Genomic DNA, 24,303 nt, shown 5'->3' with positions numbered 1-24,303 from the left:
GTACTGATTACATATGTGAAAATGTAAATTCTTGAAGTTGCAGTAAATATTATTATTAAGAAATAATAGAAAAGTCTGTTTTTATTCAATAAATGATAATATTAAATTATTATTTATTAGCATAAACTGTAAGGTGTAAGACATACACTTAATAATAATGAGTAGAACTAGGACTTTCATGCATTCGCATATTTTTTCTGGTTTACTTTTTCGTATGCAGAGTAAGTACACAATACATTTCACAACGTTTGTGACCAAAATCTCAAAGTTTTTAGTGTATGTTTTTTCATATTTTGACATTTTAGGGTTTAAAAGACATATTTTTTTATTATAAGAGCATATTTTTAGTTAGTAGTGCATATTTTAATGATTTTTCGAAAATCATGTTTTTCAGTGAATATTTTTCATGGTTAAGGACACAAATTATTACATTTAACTGTTTCTATATTCTCATAAGACGAAAGAGACTTATTTTATCATAGTTGCGAATGTGTAGATTAGATTACAATAAAGTGATATCAAATTCAGTTAAAACTTAGAGAGATAATATAAAATTATTAAAATTAAATATTTAAAGAAAAAATATAATTTTTAGAGCTATAAATTTTAGCGTATTAATTTTTTTGAGGTCATATTAAACTGCATATATTAAATTTTTAATGCATAAGTGCATATTTTTAAATGCATATTTGATGATTTTATTAGTGCATGAAAGTCTTTGCTCTACTAATGACAATGAACAATAAATAATAATATAGGTATTTAAGATAACATTTTTTTGTTTTTGATAACAACAAAATGATAACAGCGGTGGTGTCTAATCGACCGGGTATAGACCACAGCTGATGTCTATATTATAATTTATAATACATATATACATCTGTGGTATAGACAAACTCATTAAAATTGTGTTGTTAATAAATGATAACACGTTGCCGATGATAACAAAAATAACAGCTTCTCTTTTAGGTATACGACTTCTATGTTTCTTTTCTAACGTATCATTAATGTAATATTCAATATTAATCTGTTCAATTCCAGATTTTTTTATTTGCTTAATGGTAATTTTAACAACTGTATTAATGCATCATTTACTTAAAATGTTACTAAAAGCGTATTGTTATTTTCTAAGTTTTTGTAACTATTAATTAAATTACTCAAGTTATATTATTATTTTTCCATTATTGCTACGTGAAAGATTCCACATCCAAGCACTTAACTTTAATAAATTAAGTTGAAAATATTTGAATAATATCGTAAGTAAGTTTACCCAATTTTATAAAGGAGTAATTGATTTCACCAATTTTTAATTGTTTTTATTTTAAATATTTATATAACTACCATGACAAAATATTTAATTTATGCTACTTGTTTCCGTTAAATAATTTTCTCTAATTTATTGTTAAAATAACAGCAATATATTTACTGTTAATATTTTAATATTCTGCTATTTTAATAATTAGGTATGTGTATTATATATATATATATGTATTAATGCATTTTGTATGTTTATTATTTTGCTGTAGATAATTGAAATGTTAAGATACAGAGGAAAAAAATTAGCACTTAATAATATTGTGAAAGAATTAGATTCATTCCCTAAGGTTCAAGAAGAAATTTATGAACCATCAACTTATAGTAATGTTATACGTAAGATTTTTATAAAAAAAAAAATAAATAATTAATTTGTTTAAATAGTTGGGTAATAAAAACAAAATATTTTTTAATCTTCATTATCAGAAAATGTAGTGCACTAATTTAATATATTTGTATTTAAAGTTAAGATGTAAGTTTGTAATTTATATCATACATAATATTAAAAATTAATATAAGTATTTCTGACATTTGACAAATTTATTTATTCAATATTACCTATATGTTTTTAAGTTTTTTTTTTTTTTTTTAATATAAATTAAACTTAACTATAATTATTAATCTTTTTGAAAACTAATTGTATAATTATACAATTTTCAGTGACAATTTTAATTTCTATATTTGGATTATGGTTATTGATTTCTGAAATACAATATTTTTTCCAAGAACAATATATATACAGATTTGTACCAGACACAGATTATGAATCTAAACTTCCAATAAACATTGATATTACAGTTGCATCAACTTGTGACAGTAAGTTTTTGTTGTTTTTAAAGTTCAATATATTTTTGATTAATGTTACATCATTTTTTTTTTTTTTAGGTATAGGTGCTGATATTGTTGATACAACAGGACAAAATATGATGTTATTTGGAGAATTAAAAACTGATGATACTTGGTGGGAAATGACAAAAGAACAGCAACAGCATTTTGATAAAATGCGTGAATTTAATGCATATTTAAGAGAAGAATATCATTCAATGAAAGACATATTATGGATGTCTAATGATTATAATACATTAAAAAATAAATTTTCTATTAGGTATGTTAAAAATATATTAATCCTGTAAAATCAATATATTATTTAATGCTGAATTGTATAAACAATCACTAAAAGTTGAATCAATCAATAGTGGCTAATTGTCCCTTTAAAATGATTTAGTAGCCTTCATTAAATCATTAAATTGATACATTTTTTATGTAACTTGCCACTGTGATTAATCTACATTTTTATAACAGGAAAACAATTTTAATAGTCACTAAATTTTGTTGAAAATTTTAAAAAAATAATCCTATGCATAATATATTATTGTGTTTAAACTGTTTTTAAATTGTGAATTATTTTTCAAATTGCATAATATTGTATAATATTCAGTGATACATTGCTAAAACTATTCATAGGTGTACTTTTTTCATGCAAAAAGTAACAATGGTAAAAACTTTATCAAGTAAAAAAAAAAAATTCCCTTCCCTCAAAATATCTATTTTTTTGTAGAATTTATTATAATTATTTAATAAAAATACTCAAAATTTGTGAAAACAGTCTTTTATAAATAATTTATTGAAGTAATTTTTATAACCAAATTTTTAGTGACAAAATATTTTATTATTATTTGTTATTTTAAATTCTAAGATGGTATTTAGTAGTCGTCAAATGATGAATCAAATAATATTTTGAGACCAATAGCCACTTTATACTGTTTATAGACATATTACATTTTATGTATTTTTATTATTTTTATTTAAATTTCTTGAAATAGAAAGTGTCATCAATGTAATGCTCCTTTCTTATCTCGTTTTTTAAATTTTTTTTATTGATTTTTAATATTTTTGATTGAAAAAATATTTTAATAAATATTCATAAAAAGCCTATGAGATGCCCTAAATAATAATCTCACTTTTAAACTTCAAAAGAGGTCAATTCACTCTAATTTTCAATTTAAAGGAGTTAACCGTGATCTTCTGAACGTAATATTTGCTATGTTACACATTTGTAATACGGAGATAACATATGCGGATACGACGTCCTCTTAAGTACTTTTATCGAATAATAACGGCTGCAAAAAAATAATAGTAAATTGACATACCTACCATTAAACTTAAAGTTAAGAACATTATTGGATTTTATGCATTCATTTTGTTTTATGATATTTCAATTATTATGCACACTATGAAAATATAAGTTTAACAAAAAGTAATACAATTCAAAAATGCCCAAATCTTGCTTAATAATTGAAATAGGTATTGTAAAAAACACCACCATACAAACACAGATTCAAAATTGATTCACTATATAACTATAAAGCTAGTTTATTGTAAATAAATGTGTTATTTTGTACCTGGGCCATACAAAGAAAACCAATATTACGCTTACATTATTTTAAATAAAATTATTATTTTATTAAAAAAAACTAAAAATAATTTAGTATGTAAAGATGTTGAAATTTAATAGAACACTGCATATGATTAAAGAATTTATTTATAATTTACAAAATACAATTTTTTTAAAATTATTATTTATTCTGCGTTATATGTCTATGTGTTTAGTGTATAAGGAAATTAATTTTTTTTTTTTTTTAATTTTCCAGAACAGAAAAACCAAATACTTTACCTGATGCCTGTCGCATACATGGGTCATTAATTCTCAATAAAGTTATAGGTAATTTTCATATAACTCCTGGAAAATCTCTAATAGTTCCAGGTGGCCATGTGCACCTCACTGGGCCATTTTTTGGATCAGAGGCTACTAATTTTTCTCATCGAATAAATCAATTTTCATTTGGTATTCCGACTAAAGGGATAATATATCCATTAGAAGGAGAACTGTATGAAACAAATGAAAGTAAAAAAAACTATTTTAAATTGACATAATTTTTGTATAATTTCTTAACATTAATTCATAAATAATTGTATCTGATATAGATGCTGTTTCCTATAAATATTTCATAGATGTGGTAGCTACAGATGTTAAATCATATTCAAATGAAATAAAAACATATCAGTATTCAGCAAAAGACATTCAAAGAATAATCAATCATAATATTGGTTAGTATAATAATTAGGTTATTTTATGTTTATAAATGGTTTTTTTCTACATTTAATTTAGAGCTTCGCGTTATATTATTATTCGTCTATTTTATAATTAATTTTTATTTGTGTAATCTTGAGTAAACATATTTAAGTATTATATTAAAAAAATTATTTAAGCTTAGCTTTAAAATGTGTTTACATTTTTTAGTGTAAGCTATTTTCAACCTAAGGTAATCAAATAATTAGTCACATAAATTTTTAATTTCCTGAATACTGTATATAATACTAAATTTATTATTTGCTATCTATATAATTTTAAATGTTTTATGTTAAGATAAAAATAATAAGAATAAATTTACAATTTATACATATTTAAAAACATAATATTTTTGAAGTATTTGTATGCATGTTTCATACACATTATACAACAGTCCTCTTTGATATTCTTTCCATATTTTTGAAATTTTGTTCTTGTACCATTTATTGTACAAAAATCTGATGTTAATAATTATTTTTGGGGCTTTAATAAAATGTAAAATTATTTGTTATTATAAATGGTTAAATCATTGAAATAAAAATAATTTGACCAAGTCAAATTATGATTAAAAATATTCAAGCCCGGATCAAGAGCTTCAGGAGCCAATACATGGTTGTGGGCCCCTGTCAATAAAAACAATTCTTTAAAATTATAAAATTATACAATAAAACAAATTTAAACATTTTTATTTAAGTATGATAGCGATCAATGAGGATAAAAATATTAAAAAAATATTATATTTTTATTAAAATATATATTTACACATAAAATTAAGTTTTGTTTATGTAAACAGGTTTAGTCGGTAGGTATCTGAATTATGAGTATCCATGACCGAGACAGTCACATAAACAAAATTTTCCAATTCTATTTTTAAATACAGTAATATCAAAATATATGCCTATTTCCAACAAACACAAACCTGGCTGTGACGCTATGTTTCCCCACTTACCATACTGTTGGTGGTAAACACGGTCGACAGGCCCATCGACTGTTAGCTTAAACAAGGAAAAAATAAAAATATTTTTGTAGGTACTATAAAAAGTACAAATTATCACTTAATGTAATTTTAAACCTAGAAAACTATGGGCCCTTAAAACACGTGGGCCCCGGGGACTTGACCTCTCCTGCCCTTAATCCGGGCTTGAAAATATTGCTAGCCATAGCAGTCATTAATATTATTGTTTAATTATATAATGGTAAATTCCTTTATATTTTATATCGCTCTAATTTATTGATACATCCACATCCCTGTAACTAATTTAAAATTTAAATTTTAGGAAGTCATGGTATGCCTGGTATATATTTTCAATATGATATAAATGCTCTCAAATTTATCATCACAGAAAATAAAATTACCTTGTTTCATTTAATTATTGAAATAGCATCAACTATTGGGGGCTTATTTTTATTATTTAGTAAGTATATTAACATTTTTTGTCATAAACTTATAACTTACTTATGATAACTTTTTTTTCAGATTTTATGAAAATTCTATTAGATAAGTTCACTAAAAAAATATATTCCTATTTTTGCAACTGATAACATTGCAAAAGAGAAAAGTCTTAAGATTATAAATGACAATCTGTTATAACATAATGAAACTATTAAATTAATTTTGAAGTTATTATTATTGTTTTATTTTATCAAAGATATAAAAATTTATTGAGTGCAGTTATTACCAACTTAAGATAGACTTTTGAGCTGTGAGATATTCACTCTTTATCGCACGTATTGGTGAGCAGAAAACTTATTGTATTAAAACAAATTTATTGCAAATAAAATACATTAAATCAATGATATATTAGTACTAATAATAAAATGTGATATATATATTATTAAAATATAAAATTTCAAATAATTCTTTAATGTTTCTTATAAATTTAAATAAAACTAATTGAAAATTGACAAAACTGAACACCAAAATGTGTTAAATACTTAGATAACAATTTTAAATTTAAATACCTCATGGAAACTCGATTTTGTTTTTCTTAAAAAAGTGTAAAAGTGTGTATTTTCTTTGAAGTATCTAGGTTATATAACTTTAGTAATTTAAATGGTTTTTATTTTTGATTGGGTTTTTTTATGTTGACCTTTTTTATTTTTCTTCATATCACGAGTCTTTATGTAGTTTAAGTATCTTCTAAAATGCATTTGTATTTTTCGAGCTGCTATCTTACGCTGTATTTCATGTAATTTTGAGTGCCAAACTCTATCATTTTCCTCTTCCTTTTCAAGTACTACATTATTGTAAAACGGCATTTGGTATGAAATAGATTCCTAAAAATAAAAAATAAAAATACTAATTCCAATCCAATCTATAATAATTTTAGTTAATTTTATTCCAGCACACTTTTGATGGCAATATTAAACCATAGTAACCGAATGTAAACCATGCATATTGCATAATACATATAATGAACTATAGTTAATGCGTAGATATAATATTTAATAATGGATAAATTACATTAAAATGTTTACACTAAATAGAAATTTTGTCATGCTTATTTGACCAGTCACTATTAATTAAAGTCAAATGTCAACGCTTAATAGGTATTAGGTAATAGGTTATCTTATATTCCAGCGGTTCTCAAACTTTTTTGTTCGCGGAGCCCATATATTCCTAAAAAAAATTACGGAGCCCCAAAGATCAGAAATGTCTATATGAGACAACAAAAATTCATAAATAAATTATGTAATTACAATTAACAATTGTAAATGATTTGCTTTTTATTTTTATTTTCTGTAAAATACGAATATATACGATCCATTTGAATTTTTATTCACAAAAAAAATTGTTAACAATAAAAACAATTGATGGTAAAATAGGAAACACGTAATACGAAATACACACCGAAATAACAATATTTGCGTCAGCGGCCGATGAATAACGAGTAATGACTGAAGAATCAAGAAATTATTAGAACTTCGTAGAATGTAGATTGTACTATTGTAGATAAGTAATCTAAATAATTATCGTACAACATGTCAAATGAACAAAAAACCCGACTTTTATCTAATCTCATTTTGACAATGACACAAAATATGACATATGTGGATTTATAAATATTTTAAAGTTTTAAACGTTTAAAATAATTCATATTGGTACGGTTTAAATAATATTGATTATAAAAATAAAAATTTAACTAAGAAATATAATAATAATTTAATAATTTAAATTTAATAAATACAAATATTCTCAGGGAGCCACGGAGCCCCTAGACTACTCTCGCGGAGCCCTAGGGCTCCGCGGAGCACAGTTTGAGAACCGCTGTTATATTCTATTTAACAATCGATATCAGTGTTAATGTGGAGTCCTAAATCAGCAGTAACTGAACATTTTTTTTTCATTTCTTTATTATGTATTTTTAGAATGTTTTAATATTAATCTAATAATGTCTTGATAGTGTTTGCTATAGGTAACATTATAGGGATAGCCAGGTTCAACATTATTACAAGTTACAACTTGATATTACATTCTAATGTTTTTACTTAGATTCAGGTAAATAAATATATCATAATAACATTCGTATAGTTTGTGCCCATCGGCTGTCATCTATAAAGGTAATAGTTTTAATTCATGAGTACTACATAATTCATGTTGAAGAACTTTATTTTACTTACTTGCAATTGGAAAATAGTATCTTCAATTTTTTTTATTTTTGAATGAAATCCATTTACATTATTGTGTTTTTCCATCATCTCAGAATCGTACGTTTGTACTATTAGAGCTTTTCTGATTTTTAAATCGTTCCTAACATATAACAATTAATTTTATTCAATTTAAATGCTGAGCTATAAATAATTTATAACATAATATACTATTTAGGTATATAGTATAGGTCTTTATAATATGATATAGGCTTATATCATGTTGCTCTTATTACTGCCTACCTGATAAAACACAACTCAACAATAATGATGAAAGACGTTCAAAAATGTAAATAAACAATATTTTAATTAAAAGGCTTAAAAATTGATATTTCCTGTACATGTAACCAATAGCCGTAAGTATTTAAATTAACATAGAGCTTTGTGCGTGATCAATTTGTTAAGCCCAAGTCAGTCCAAACATTTTATTACATACATTTAACCCACCTAACTTGGTCCAACATAATTTATAACTTTACTTTTACCTAAAATTTGATACTTTAAAATCGTTAATTGTGTAAATTGTGTAATTAAAACAGATTTTTTTTTTAACAAAAAAAAAACGCTTCAACAACAAAGGTTATTAGCGTATAAATTACATTGTACATTTTTACATTTTTTTTTTCACTGAAATATTATTGTGTAAATTAAATTAAATTAAATAGTTCGGAAATTTTTAGGATTTGTTTTAAATTAAAATTTATTGTTTTTATTTAAAATATGAGTATGAACTAAAAAATCCGACTAAGTCCGTACAACTTACGTTATGCATACCACATTGGGTCCGAGTTACAGTCACAAAGACAAATTTCAGTTATAACAATATTGAAGGCAAAATAACCGTCTTAATTACGGTCCGCATTCAATTTTTGATTATCCCATAAGTGTTTATTCAAATTTCAGTTAGTCATCGTTATATCTTTTAGTTTATGGCATGACGTCGTTGTATTAATTTTAATTTAAAAATGTCTCAAATTTCAAAAATATTAGGTAAAAAGAGAACATTTTACTTTTATTAAATAATTTTAAATGTAGATAGTATTATCCTCTAAAAACAAATTATCATAAAGAACTGTTATAACTGACCATAAAGCACAAAAATAAGAACTCGAGAACTAGAAAATGGTTGCACTACGTTTTTTGATTGATTTTTTTCCCTCCGGATAAAATGGGAAATATGTTTGTAGAATAAATAACTGAACAAACCATAGATTCAGAAGTTATTGAATATAGTGACTAATTGGTCAATAATAATAGACAATAATGTTACTTTAACCACTTCATTCTGTACAGTTTTGAACAATAATGTTACTTTTACAACTACATTCTGGACAAGTTGAACAGTAATCTTTGGTGAACGACTATAATGGAGTGAAGCTTTCAATTCAAAGCTGAGAACCGATTGTCACACCCAAACATATTCAAATTTTTAAAGCCTGTCAAAAAAATATTGAAATTGATCCATACTTAAAAATCAATTAAATAGATTTAAAAACTAATAATAGACCACGTAGAGCTCTAATAGGTACCTATAATTACCTGATTTGCATACGAATATTTTTGTTAATCTCGTTATTTTTTGCATTTGATTCAATTTTTGATAATAAACTTTTTGCAGTTAATTGTAAATTCACAACTGTATGTTCGTGTTCTTTCATTGCCGCAACAATAATTGCTTCTGATTTCATTCTAAAAAAAAAATTATATCTATGGATGCTTAGGTATATCATTAAAGTACATGCATATCAGACATTTTTGGCTAATCAGTAAAGTGTTGGTAGCTAACCTTAATTACAAATATCAATTTATTATAATTTATAAGGAACCTACTAGATAAATTTATGTTATTATAATGAAATGTACAAACATTTTTTTTTTCATGACAAACTGTAATTGTCGGTCTACAGCGTTGAAGTAATGTTCAATTTGATTTTTTCTACTGATCTTCGTCTGAACGTCATGTTTAATTTGTTCATACTTTTGCTGTTCTTTATTCAACGTATTGCGTTTATAATTAGCGACGTTACAGAAATCGTCTTTTGAATTTCGTTTAAAAATTGCTTTGCTCTTCGCTTCTAATTCTTCAATTATTCCAGTAACAAATTGGACGCTCAAACTTATGTTGTGTTTCAAAGTTGAAGACATCTTTAAAGCAAATAAAAATTAATTCGTTGTATAATAACATAATATATTCACGTCTAAATATTATCACTAAAGCTTGCAATTGCATGTGCTAAAAAATAATAAAATAGATGTGGATATGCGATATGCATTAAAAATGTTAAATAATCAGTTAAATATACAATCATTTTTTTTTTTTTTTAATAAAATTTACATTTATAAGGAAATAAAGTTTAAAATACATTATTATTTAATAATGAATTGTATATATTATTTTTATAGTTATATACATAAATATTATTGATTAATAGATATGTTTAACATTTTTTTTCTTAAACTTTAAATATTAATGCTATCTAAATATATTCACAGTAAATAACTATTGATAAACATAAGATGGGATTTAATCGATTGTCAGAAAAGCACATTAACACTATGAGCGTATTATGAACTGTAACGACTAGAAAATTATACTAGTAATGTTTAAATCTTCTATTTTTGATAGAAAAAACTATTAGTTCAACAGAAGAAAAATTTGAACGATTGAAAAATGTATTGCATGTCAAATAAAAATATTTACGAGATTATTATATTTTTAGTAACTACACAAGTTAATGAATTCTTAATGGTAAAATGCCGTTGACCTGCCAAATACAAAATTAATTACCTATAAAAAAGATTCAAATTTAAAAAATATTATGAAAAAAAATAATCGTAGTAAAAAAAAACAGTCAAATCAAAATTTAGTTATACGAGTAATTTATTATTACACGTGAAGTGCTTTTTTGGCTTTGGTCATATTTATTTTTTTAATTTTTGTCTGATATTGATATAGATTTCACTTCATTAGGCGGATTTACTAATTTAGATTTAAATTTTATTTCCAGGACATGTTGCAAATTAAATGTGTAAATAATTAGAGATAGTTTCAATCTAATGCCTCCAAACATTTTTTTATATTTTATAAATAAATATTTTCCATCTGCCATAATAAATATGCTAAAATGTCTTGTATCTTCGTGTGTAGGACACGTCAATAAAAGTGATTTAGGTACTTACTTGACGTAGAAAAATTCGCAAGAAATGTATAGTCTAGATTTTTGTGAATATTTTAAAATATTTACACTGAAAATATCTAGTCATTATAATATTTTAGCGGGAAACGTCTTATCTCGTCAGTCACATTTGAGTTTATTTACGGTTGTAAATATTTTGACATGAAATTTTACATTGTTCTTTCAGACCAGTTGTGTGTATTAGTCCTTGTCGTATTAATATTTTTTTGTGACAGGCAATTACTTATTCCCCATAAATATATAATATTTCTAATTATGACCATAGATCGATAGATCCAAGAAGGCTTTTTAAAATTTTTATTTATTTTTATTAACGAAATATTTAATAAAAATCATTTAAATTTGGTAAAATATGTTTAAATATATGATGAAAATCTGAATTGTATAATATGTACCTACCAATTATTATAAAACGAATTTGTATCAAATCAGATTTCGAATACGCACAACTTCATAACAAATATGTAAATGCATGTGAAGTTGCAGACCTTGAATTTATCAGGCATTGAAGTACCTACAATTGTACAGATCTATTTTTATTTCATTCATGAATTCACGTCATGTCTTGGGTAAAAATTATGTTGCTGTAAAAATGTTGTGAAAACAAAAATATGAAAAATACAATATTAATATATTATAATTTATAATATACCTATGTATAGTACAATTTTATTTTTATTTTACGTTAACAAAGTACACAGTTATACTTGATAAATAAAAATAAAGTAGAAAATGAAAAATAATAATAATTAAAAATATTGTAATAAACAAAATAAAGAATTATATTTTTATATCAGTTGATATTGAAAGTTATACGAAATTCCATTCAGGTAATCGTTAATTGATCGATTTTCATAATCATCACATAAGTCAAATTGTAGACTCTTTGTACTCGTATTTTTTGTCGGAGGTTTGATGTCAGCAATAAACTGTTCAACTTTAAGGCGGTTTAAGCTTCCTTTCTTTTTCAGTGAATCGATAATAATCCAGATAGAAGGATGACGATAACGTCGATAACTCAACATTGAACTAAATGTTAACTAGTAATATTATGTACACTGAACTTTATTTTCATAGGTATATTATGGTATTATACTATTATATTATTTCTAGTTATGTCACTTTAATCTAATCCTACCAACGACCGAACGAAAACAAGAACTGCGAGCCACATCGGCGACTATGGTGATATATTACTACCTGCAAAATTTTTATTGCGACATTTTTGCTGCGATATTTTTACTACGATATTTTACCGTGACGTTTTGACGCGACACTAATATTCATACATGATGAATAATAATACTAAATAAAGTTAAGAAATAGTAGATTTTAGGTACCTATATAAATATTATTAGTATATTTTAATACATATTATGGTTTTACTTAAAATGTTGTTTTTACTGTATATAATTCGTTAAATTTAAGTCTTATATTTTCACTTTCGATGTGACAATGCTACAAATGTATAGGTATTAAATTTATGACTTATTATTGTAAAACTAATAGTACCTATATTAGTATTTGCATTCATCGTTTCACTCTGAAACTTAAATTAAATTTCGTATATTTATTAATATAATACGTCAATCAAATTTTAAATGTATTTATTACATTAATATCTATTATTATGAAATGGCTAATTAACCTAACATAAACAATAATTTATAAATTAAATATAAAATATAAATTACACCAATAAGATTCCTATTTATTAATAGGTACGTTTTGAACTCATAATATAGGTAATATATTTATATTAATTATTATTAATATTATTGTAATCTTAAAATTAATATTATTTTAATAGTAAATAATATGTTAAAATAAAATAATATAACAGCATTACAATTTGTTCCAGGTGAAGAACATATTACCAACAGGTGGAACTTTTTTGAAAAAACTTTTAAGGCACGTTTAAGCAAAAGTTATGACTGATGAAATAGTTGCAGAGTTTAATTGATTTGGGCGATAAAAATATTTAGTGTTGTAACAACTGAAATAATTGATTTGATAAAAAGTAATTTATTAATACTATTATAATTTATAAATGATGGTTAATAAAAAGTTTAGATTGAAAAGCCGACTATATTTTTGTAGGAATTTTAAAAATGCATTTTAAATTAAATTAATAAATCAAAATTTAATTTTGTGAATGAGTTAGTATTAATTATTATTTGTTACATAAACATTTGGTATTTTTTTAATATTCATATTTTGTAATACGAGTATCATTTACTTTTCAGTTTTTCACCAAAATATATAGGTACATTATACACAGATTCATACTTGTATTAATTAGCTAGTATAAATATTATTGAAATCGAAAATGCTGTTAAAATAAAACATAAAATCAATGAGATAAAGGTATATAGATTATTTTTGGAACATGATTAGTAAAAACTAAAAGTTAAAGAACGTAAAAATAAATAAATAATTTCATCAACAAATGATAATAATAACACTAAATAATATGTATTTTTAAATTGATTAAACATAACATTATTTTATTTTAATATTTTAATACTTATTTACTTCATAAATATAAAATAAAGTTTTTATTTATATTTCATTTATGTTATTTTTACTATTTTGAAACTTGTATATTAGATTATTATATAGTATAAGTATTAATTTATATGTGCATTTCTAATGATTAACTTGTTTTCAAAACTAATTATATTATGATTATTTTGTCATGTTATTTGAAAATAATAATAATAAACTTAGATAATAACATTAACTCATTAACATATTTTAATATATTATGTATTATTAATGATTGCCTAACTTAACATTTCAGCATTAAAATTACCTATGTACAACTATTTTTTTATAATTTAAATCTTATTATATAGGTACATTTATTTTTTTATTGATTTTTGATATATTATATTGTTTTTAATAATAATACTGTTATTTTATTTTGAAATTTATTTATACTACACTGTATAAAATATGTATTGATATATGTATATATGTGTGTTAGTTACTTTTCTAAAACAGATTAATGAAAGTACTATTTTACAGAAAACTTGCAGTAGGTAGGTATATACTTTGATGATTTAATAGTGTATTTCTTAGATGTCTAATAAATATCTGTATGAATACCGATGGTGCATAGTTCATAAATATTTTCTATTTTATATTACATCTCAAGGAAGACAGTTTGATGTTATATTTATATTCTATTAATATATTTAGCTTATTATTGAATAGATAATAAAATATAAATATGTAAAATATATAAATTCTAAAAAGTGTATTCATAACAATTGCAAAAAAATATAGAATATTATGTGGACACTTAACATCACACAATAGAAAATAGTTTTGAATGTTTTGATTTCACTAAAGAATATTTGTGATAAAAAATATACCTACGGGTATAATGTAATAATATCTAACTTATTGTTTATACATATATACATATATATTTATATTTTATTATTGATAATATTATTTAAGTATAGAGTAAACATTGCAATAAATTATTAATTATATTATAATTAGTAACTAAGTAATTATTAATTAATAATATAAGTATCAACTTACATTAGACAAACTGTTTGCGTTGGTAATAAAATTAAATAAACACGAAAGAATCGTATTATTCGTTTCTTTGAAGTATGTTATGTTATTTTTGTCCATTTTACAATGCAAATAGTGACGATAGTATTGTAGCCTTATCGGTATTCGGTATAAATGTTGAATTGTCTTAGGCGATTTGCATTTTTAGATTTTCAGATCAAACATCGAATACGGGTACCTACCACTCTCTGACAATTATCTATTCACTGTAATTTAATACATACGTTACCTATCAACGATACATAGGTACACAAACAGAAACACGTTATCGATTTAACGTAACAAACAATAACCAAGAGCAACTGTGACTGTTTTTGTTAACTGAAGTTTACATTTGCTTAGCAGTTAGGTACCTTACCATTTTAAAATACACATCTAAACGTCGGACACTGACAAGTCATGGCGTAACACCGGCGGAAGGTTTTGCGAGGCCCTGACACTTTTTCAGGGGTCCTGGGAATTTTTTTTCAGAAAATTTTTTTTTGGAACGCTCTATCCTTTATATAATAATTTTTCTATTTCAAAAAACTTTTGTAAAAACATTTTATTTTACGCATAAAATTAAAAAAATATCAAACATATATTAAAATTTGTGTTTACACTAAATAATGTAAAAGTAAAGTAGGTAAATCAAATGATGTAATATGTCTATAATATTATTAATTATTATACTAATAAAATATACATTAACAATACAATTGTGTATTCGGAAAAAATCAAATCAACCTATCTACTGTAATATTAATAATAATATTTATACAATTATACACATAACTTTAATAACTTAATAAAAAAACACTTTTTAAAATATACTTTAATATAAGTTGACAGACGGTTTCCGCCCGGAATCGTTATTCGTATATAATGGTATAGCCGGTATAGGTACATAGAATTCAAATCGTACACACCCATCACAGTGACTCAATATGCAACAGAAGAGGTATCCATTTGCCCGTCTTTTTTAATTATAATTTAAAAAAATATTATAGCACAGTCTTTATTAGTTTGTTTAGGTAATTGGGTATTGGTATAAAAAGGTATGTGTATATAATTTACTTACAAGTGGGTATGTGTATATGATTTATTTATAATTAGGAACCTATTGAAGTCAGAAATACCAAAATAAAAAATACATAATTTTAAAACCTTTAGATAGATTTTTGATGTATGATGATATTTTAATAAAAGAAAGTAGGTCTTTAAAAAATGTTTGTATCTACTTAGATGAATATGATAAATTGAATTGTGACAATTATAATATGCTAATAAAATATTTTATATTAATTTTATCAACTGAAGAATAATTAAAAATTCAATCAAAAGAGCATAAAAACTGTCAAATAAAAGTAATTAAGCTCACATTCATAATTGATTTTATCAAAAGTAACTCGTACATTAGAAGTACTTGCAGAGCATTTTTGGATACATAGGTATGGAATTAAATTGTAATTTATCTTACAAAAGGTCTAAAGATTATTCAGAAGCACAATTAATTGTACATAGAAAAATCGCAAAACGATTATTTGGTATGCAATCTGTAGGTATTACTAAGACCAATGGGAAACATAAAGTAGTAATTGTTTTCAAGCTATTTAAAAATTAACAATTTAATTCAGTTGCTTACACAATATTTTGTACATTTTTAATTTAAGAATTATTAGTTTTTTTTCTACTGGATTATAATCTCTGGAGTTCAAATATAGCTTCAACACTTACTGTCAGGCATGTAGCCAGGATTTTATCTTATTTTAATTTTTTTATATGATTATTATACAAAACCACTTATTTTTAATAATTATAATACAATATAATTATTTTCAACTATTATCGTTCATACTGCTGGCTATACATACAATATAACACTCTAATATTAATTTTGAGGTTTTATTTTTGGTCATTGTATCCAATACTTTATCTATAGAGATAACACCTTTCCCAACGTATTGTCAGAAGAGTAAGTCTTGTTTGAGTTAATTTCTAGTTTTATTATGATTAATGTTTTTATGTGTTTTAATGTTAAAAAAAGAATACTCTACTGCCATTGTAGAAATTAGTAGAGTAGCCAAAATTTTCAATAGAAAATTTATGTTAAGGCAAAATTTACATTACATGCATCCATCATTTAGTAGGTTTTTTCTACATTTACCCATTTTTTAAACCATAAAAAATATTTAATCACTATCTCAAATAAGATATATTTTTATTTAAACCATAGGTAATAGGATTTCAATAGACTACATAGCACAATTGTATTGTTTAAATGGTTATCTAGATTTTTAAAACAGTCAATTGATGGTAAAAATATAGATTCTTTTTTTCACAGTGCCTTGCTGTGAATATACAGAACTATAAAATACTCATTGATGACAAATTTTATTAGTTTAATGAAATTTAATACAATCTAAGTCTAACCACATCAATAAAATTAACTGTAGTAAGTTAATTATAAAGGATTAAGATTTTAAATGCTGGTACAGAAAAATTTCAGGGTGGGTCCAAACTCCAGACTCTATGGACCCATCCCTAATCACTTACTTGTCTACTTGTATTTACTTTTTATCCATATTTAAGTAATTTGATTTAGAAATAATTATGTTAAATGATATACTAAATATATTTACATTTCAATTTAAATGATCCTTAAATATAAAATAAAATTTTACAATTGCTTCATTCTTTAATAAACATACATATTACTTGTATAAATGCATCTACATTCATCACATAGAATGATGTAGTTTTTTTTTTTTTTTATTAACTGACTGAAATTTTAATTGCAGTCAAATTTAGCTAATATACTTAAAATTTTTATTTTTTAACTTTTAGCTTAAGTTTTAATCAATAAAAGAAATGTAATTCAAAAAATTTAATACATCTAAATTATTAAGTTTCAAATTAAAGCTAAAATTAGAAAAAGGAATAAGCCAAGAAAAATTTAAACATGTTTAACTCCTAAAATTAATAATAAATTATAGATCAATAACACAGTTATAACTTATCATTAATTTTATGATTTGAATAAATGGCTACAAATTATAATGGTATGATAAAATAAATAATATCAAAAATATTAATTTAACTATATATTAATACAAATGACAATGATGCTTGTTATTTTTAAGTTGTACAAAAAATATTTTATAAAATCAGCAATGTTTTGCGAACCATGATAAATAATTGTAATATAAATAGATAATTAATGCATATTATGTATTCTACATCTAAAAATGCTGAAGTCCAACTTTTATATATATTAAGTTTCTTACACAGCTACACAACTATTATCAATATAAGTAACTATTATCAATCGCGAGAAATACATAAATGCTTTTTTAAAAAAAAAGGTATCAAATTAAAATACACAATAAAGTACTAAACATTTTAAAATAATAATAATAATACAATATGAGAAATTAAATAAAATTTTGTAGTAAAACAGTTAAACTTATTTTTGTTTTAGTTTTGACAGTCCATTTACAACATCTAATGTAGAAGTTCGTTGTCTTAACACTACAATGGCATTATGCAGTTTTAGTGCTGGACCAAGAGGAATGTTTAATATATCCATCAAATCTTTTTGAGTTAACATCAAAAATACATCACCATCAATTTCCTGTATAAAAGAAAAAATTGAATAAAGGATAAATAATAAATATATATTATAAATAAAAATAAAATATTTATACCTGATTAATAAAAGATTTAGATATTTTGATTCGATCAGAGGGATCATCATCTGTGTAATTATTAGACACTACTATTTCGACAAAAGTAGCTACTTCTCTTACAGGCCATTTTCTCACATCAGTAGTATTAAATATTGGTACACCTTGTAGAACGCTATGCCTGGTCCATACATTAAGCCTTGGGCGTTTAAAAGAACCATAACCATAACTGGTATAATCATTGACACCTATGATTACATCTAATTCGTCCATTGCATCAACAGCTCTTTTATAAACACATTTAGATCGACCGTTAGGTACCTTCTTTTTAAAATTCATTTTTGATCTATACCAAACAAATTTTTTCAATGAAATAATTTTGAAATAGTTATTGGTAAGTATATTACCTGTTACTGAATTTTTTTGTAGGTTTCTTAAAATTACAGATTTTTATTTTATTTGACTTCAATTTTCCTTTTTTTTTATCTTCTTTTGGTGCAACAGTACTTACAGGTTCCAAAAAACTTAAAATATAATTAAATTTGTATCAAAAAATAAGTCATGCATATAAAATACCCCCCCCCCCCCAAATATATACAAATATAAATACAATTTTTTTTAATTACCTCGGAACTGAAGGTATTAGATAGTCCTCAGGTTTTATCCTATCAGGTTTAATTGCTAACCCAGAAATTAATTTTTTCCATGACTCAAATTCATATGGACAATCTTTAGCTAATACATGAGTATTTTTGGAATTATTTACATTGCCTTTACCATTACAACCAGGAACTCTACAAGTCCAAAGTATTGAGTTCGCTAAAAATAAATATAGATGTTAACAGTTACAAATAATAAAAAACCACATAATTATATGATATTTACAGATAAAAGTTAAAAATAGTAAGATTGGAGATTGTGCTATGTATAGAAGCGTATGTGTAAATGTTCACATTTAATATTGAACAAAAATGTAATTTTTTTAATTTCTTTCTATTTTAATGCCAACACATCATTTTATATTATAAATGTTACAACATAAATTTTTATTAAGTACATTACACTCAAACGATACATGGAAGTGTAATAGTTAATACATTCTATCTCATACTGTTGAAATTATATGCCAAAAAAAATTTCTAGTTGTTACTATTATTGTTAATGTTTCCAATCCATTGAAGGATTATAGATTTGGTGTGGTATAGAATGCATTTATGTAATAATTATTGATATTTTTAATTTTATGATCAATTAAAATCTTTTTTACATTTAGTGTTCTTTTTGAAGTATGTAATGTAATTACTCTAATTTCATGAATACATAAACAAAATGTAAGTAATAACACTTATAACAAATAAATATTAAATATTGTTTCTTCCAAGTTCTTTCAATACGAATATTCACTTCATGATTTATATCTTTATATCGTTATTTATCACACATGCTTACTATGTTTCAGACGAATAATTAAAAAAAATTATGGTTTCTGATTTTATAAGTATAGAAATGCAAGACACAAGAGAATATAATTAGGTGAAATTATTCCATCTCGATTGTATCTATTATATTTTCAATAAAAAATAAAATAAGTATACAATATATTTTGAGAAAAATAAGCTATACTTAAAGAGACAATTTTGATGTTTTTTTTTTAAAGTATTGAAATTACAGATAGCTTAATCTACAAAAATTAATTGGAATATATAAATTTTTACCTTTAAATAGCTCAATTGGATGATTGGTCTTTAAACACCATCCAAGGGGATGTATATTTGGATTGTCATCTTCAATCCAGTATGCATATATGGTATCGAATCCATCATAAAGTATTTTAAGTTCATCTCCTTTAACATCTACTACTTTAGCAATTCTAATTAATGAAGGATTAGCAATATCAACTACTTCAATAGCCATGCTATTAGTAAATTCTCGTAATGGTCTGCGAAAAAATGCATCTTCTGGTACAGGCTCACTATTGGTTTCTTTTAAGTAATTAGCCCAAGAAAAAGGTTTTTTTCCTTTGCAATCTAAATAAATTACAGTATTAATTTAATTTAAATTTATCAGAGTAAAAATATAATTGTAATATATTTACTATCATAACCACTAGGTGGACATAAAGAACGTCCATTCTTATCACACCATCCAACTGGATGTATATTAGTTGATGTGATATCTGTCCAGTAATCAAAATCATCTGCCCAACCATCAAAATGAATACGTATACGATTCCCCAAAATATCAGCAACAGTAGCAACACATATAAGCGGCTTTGATGTTGTGCGGGTTAATTTATCTAATGCTTCTAGTTTCGCTCGAATACGAAATGAATGATTAGTGATACGATTCTAGGTACAACACATTCATACATATATTTTTAGAAATTAATGAAACATTGTTCTTATAAAAAAGAAATCAAGTATGTATAATAATAATACAAAAATTTAGTTAAATACGCAACTTACAGTATTTAAGGCATTAGGAAAATTCCATTTTGGAGCAGGCATAACACCTGGTATTTTAAGGTAATCAGTCCACTTAAATGGTTGATTATAATTCTTTGGTGGTTGTAAAGTGCGAGAGTTTTGTTCACACCATCTAGGAAAAAACAAATCCGGGCAATCTGCATTTACCCAAAAATTATATATATCTGAATAGCCATCAAAATTTAACTTAATGCGATATCCTGGTGAAAATTAAAATCAAATTAATTAAATTTTAAAGTTAAAATAAAAATAAATAATAATTACCACAAACTTCCACTACAGTCATTACACAAAATAATGCTTCATGTTCTGGATCAATACCTTCTAATCTTTGTCCAATTTTAAAAGGGTTAGAATCATGTGGAAAGGGATTATCAAACAATTTTCTTGGAGCAGGTATATAATCAGTATGTTGCAAATAGCTAAATATTTTTGCAGTTTCTTGTTTACACTAAAAAAATACAAGAAAGCTTTTACTACTTATTAAAAAAATAAATTATAAATAAATAATTTTACATTTTGAACAACTGCTGAAGCTTCATTTAGGTTAAAAAATTTTCTTTTATATGGTAAAGAATGGTTTACAGTTATTGGTATTGCAGGTGGTGGCATTTTTAAAGCCATCTTATTAAGTTGTTCAACTTGATCCAAATCATGACCAGACACATTTTCTTTTTGAAAAGATGGTAAGCTTTGCTTTCTTTTATTAATTCTACTTCTCAATTTTGCTAAAAGCATTTTTCGATCAATCACAGGTTTTTTTGATAAATCTGTATTTTCTTGTGGTTGTGCAGCAGCAATAGGTTTTGGCTTTTGTGTAGCTATCATTAGTTTAGTATTTAAACTTTTACACACTAAACTACAATACTTATAATCTATCATTTCAGGTTTGTATGCTATTGTATCACAATATTCATATTCACATTGATTAAATGGACCACTCACACCTGCTAAAAAATTAAGTTTTAAATAAATATTTTAAATAATAACAAGATATAATAGTATGTTATATTAAATATTAATAAATTATAAATATTGTTATACTTTGTGAAATTTTTGGCATAATCATTTTAACGGGAACTGATTTTGTCATTCTTGAGGTTTTAGCATGAGTATTTGACTTTGAACTTCTCTTCCATGGTTCCAAGAATGATACATGAGGATAAATCATATTTTTTTCATTAGTTGCTGTATTAATTTTTTGATACTGAAAAATAACAACCTTTGATTATGTACTATTTTATTAAAAACATTTAATATACCATACTTGTGGCACATGAACTTTATTAGGAATTATTTTCAACATTTTATCAGTAGGAACTTTAGCAATAGTACTATTTGAATTACTATTATTGTTTTTTAAAAATTGTACTAATACATGTTTACCATCTCCATGAACATTAGCATTCAATTTTGTTTTTGATTGATTAATAGAATTAAAATGTACTAATCTTACAGTGTTTGGTTCTTTAGTAGTAAAATTACCTGTAATAAAACAAAAAAAGTTTATAAATGAGTTTGTATAATAATAATATAATTTATACTAACCATATTTTGTAGATTGACCATATGTTTTGATTAGAGATTCAGGTTTTGATGATAGTTGAATAAACCCAGGCACAGGGCACAAATTTTTTTTAACATTGGTATTTATTTTAGTTTTATCATTTATAATAACCATATTTGTATGATTTTTTATTACATCTTTACTGGTAATAGTATGGGGTATATGCTTTATCGGTCTACTTAAATTACCAAAATCAGTTAAATTTTTATTTTTGTTTAATGATAGTTCTTTTTCATGCTGATTATGTTCAGACTCTGTAGTACTTAAGTCAATCTTAATTATTTTAGAACTAGATGAATCTGTATGAGGTTTAAGTTTTCTTTTTTGTTTTCTAATAAATGAATTTGTAGAACTCTGTTGTATAGGTTGAAATTTAACGTTTGATTTAAATAAATTAATGAATTTTTTGAAAACAATGTTTTTTTCAATCGGTAAAGCTTTGAATTTTTGATTTTGAAATGCTTTGAAGCTAACAACAAATTTTGATTTAATATTTTTAATTTTTGGTTTTTCAACAGTATTAAACTTTTCAGCGACTGTAACTGGTATTATAGAATTTGATGGTTTTGACATTGGTGAAGTAGAAATATAAGATGGAAAATTTGTAACTTTTCTATTATCTATATTTGTTAATACATATTTACCTTTATTTTGTGGAAATAGAACCATTTTTGACTTGAGATCATTTGAAGATATTATTTTGAACCCGGGTTTTGATGTTGAAACACATTTATTATTTGTAATATTAACAGGATTTAACTTTGGTTGCAATCTTGTAATAATTGGTTTTTTTGGATTGATGTGTGTAGTTGAAGGTATGGAGATTGTTGATGGCTTTTTAATTTGGCTAGACATAAATGAAGGTAGCGTTTTCACATTAGACATAACTGTTTTTGGAACAGCAATTTTTTCTAAATTTAAAGAAAAATTGTTTGGTTTTACAAATATTTTATTTGGAATTTTTTTGGGTGTATTAATAACAAAAGAAGTTTTAATAACTTTCTCATATGGAATCAGTTTAGATTTTTCATAATTACTAAAATTATCAAGAATTCTTAAATTTACAGGTGTTTTTTGTTCATATACTTTAGTTGAAGTAGATTTATTTAATTTAGCAACTTCTATATTACGTTTTTTATTATTAATTTTCACTAAATTACTCAATTCCATATGAGATTTACGAAAATTTATATCCTTTACATTTATAGTAGGTGATTTAATAACAGATGCAGTAGGAATCGTGTGCTTTATTGGCACTTGTTGATTAAATGTTTCAACAACATTTTTATCACCAACTTTAAAATGTTCGGTTTTTTTTCGTTCTTGTACTTTGGTTGAAGTAGATTCATTTAATTTGATAATTTCTTTATCAGTCCTACTATTGCTGTTATCCAATGAACTACTAATTTTGTGAAGATTGTTTTCATTTATAACAGAAGTAGTTTCCATAATTTGATTTACTGGCCTCTGTCGTTTAGATATTTCAACATCATGTTTATCTCTAATTTTAACATTTCCAGTGTCTTGAGCTTGAAGTTTAGTAGAAATAGATTCATTAAATTTGGTAACTTTTGTACCACTTGTATTATTACTGATATCCGATGAACTTTTTATGTAGTGAGGATGTTTATTGATTTTAATTAGTTTAGGCACATTAACTACAGAGGTAGTTGCTATCATTTGCTTTACTGGCACCTGTTGTTCA

The 24,303-nt window shown here is 24.1% G+C and overlaps 3 protein-coding genes across 6 annotated transcripts in view; 1 reads left to right on the top strand and 2 right to left on the bottom strand.

Moving 5' to 3' along the window:
* Positions 1-994: 994 nt before the first annotated feature.
* Positions 995-6,068, top strand: LOC112593882 (endoplasmic reticulum-Golgi intermediate compartment protein 2). 2 transcript variants are annotated; one of them, XM_025338468.1, is made up of 8 exons: positions 995-1,260; positions 1,527-1,650; positions 1,975-2,130; positions 2,200-2,419; positions 3,966-4,219; positions 4,300-4,422; positions 5,722-5,859; positions 5,922-6,068. In XM_025338468.1, exons 2-8 carry the CDS (start codon positions 1,536-1,538, stop codon positions 5,981-5,983), a joined length of 1,068 nt encoding a protein of 355 aa, XP_025194253.1. In that variant the 5' UTR covers positions 995-1,260; positions 1,527-1,535; the 3' UTR covers positions 5,984-6,068. The 2 variants fall into 2 exon arrangements, with proteins under 2 accessions (XP_025194253.1, XP_025194252.1); XM_025338467.1 differs by having other exon boundaries at positions 996-1,256.
* Positions 6,069-6,411: 343 nt separating this feature from the next.
* LOC112593883 lies at positions 6,412-15,054 on the bottom strand. Its single transcript, XM_025338469.1, has 5 exons — positions 14,845-15,054; positions 9,960-10,237; positions 9,632-9,781; positions 8,066-8,195; positions 6,412-6,721 (listed from the first exon to the last, which is right to left on the bottom strand). Exons 1-5 carry the CDS (start codon positions 14,938-14,940, stop codon positions 6,494-6,496), a joined length of 882 nt encoding a protein of 293 aa, XP_025194254.1. The 5' UTR covers positions 14,941-15,054; the 3' UTR covers positions 6,412-6,493.
* Positions 15,055-18,074: 3,020 nt separating this feature from the next.
* The window catches only part of LOC112593910, a 9,699-nt gene continuing 3,470 nt past the window's right edge, over positions 18,075-24,303 (bottom strand). The window contains exons 3-14 of one of the 3 annotated variants that reach the window (XM_025338502.1): positions 22,580-24,293; positions 22,299-22,516; positions 22,076-22,238; positions 21,548-21,978; positions 21,296-21,482; positions 21,011-21,231; positions 20,641-20,893; positions 20,261-20,572; positions 19,172-19,364; positions 18,953-19,069; positions 18,567-18,891; positions 18,075-18,493 (exon numbers count right to left, since the gene is read on the bottom strand). In XM_025338502.1, coding sequence (XP_025194287.1) covers positions 18,326-18,493; positions 18,567-18,891; positions 18,953-19,069; positions 19,172-19,364; positions 20,261-20,572; positions 20,641-20,893; positions 21,011-21,231; positions 21,296-21,482; positions 21,548-21,978; positions 22,076-22,238; positions 22,299-22,516; positions 22,580-24,293 — 4,302 coding nt within the window. In that variant the 3' untranslated portion in view covers positions 18,075-18,325. Of the gene's footprint in view, positions 18,494-18,566; positions 18,892-18,952; positions 19,070-19,171; positions 19,365-20,260; positions 20,573-20,640; positions 20,894-21,010; positions 21,232-21,295; positions 21,483-21,547; positions 21,982-22,075; positions 22,239-22,298; positions 22,517-22,579; positions 24,294-24,303 lie in introns of all 3 variants that reach the window. The other 2 variants (XM_025338501.1, XM_025338503.1) reach the window with 2 other exon arrangements.

This window comes from Melanaphis sacchari, unplaced genomic scaffold, assembly GCF_002803265.2.
Source record: "Melanaphis sacchari strain LSU unplaced genomic scaffold, SCAv2.0 Contig212_pilon_pilon, whole genome shotgun sequence".
Lineage (NCBI taxonomy): Eukaryota > Metazoa > Arthropoda > Insecta > Hemiptera > Aphididae > Melanaphis > Melanaphis sacchari.
Note: the sequence above shows the minus strand (reverse complement) of the source record. Positions and strands in the feature narration are given on the sequence as shown.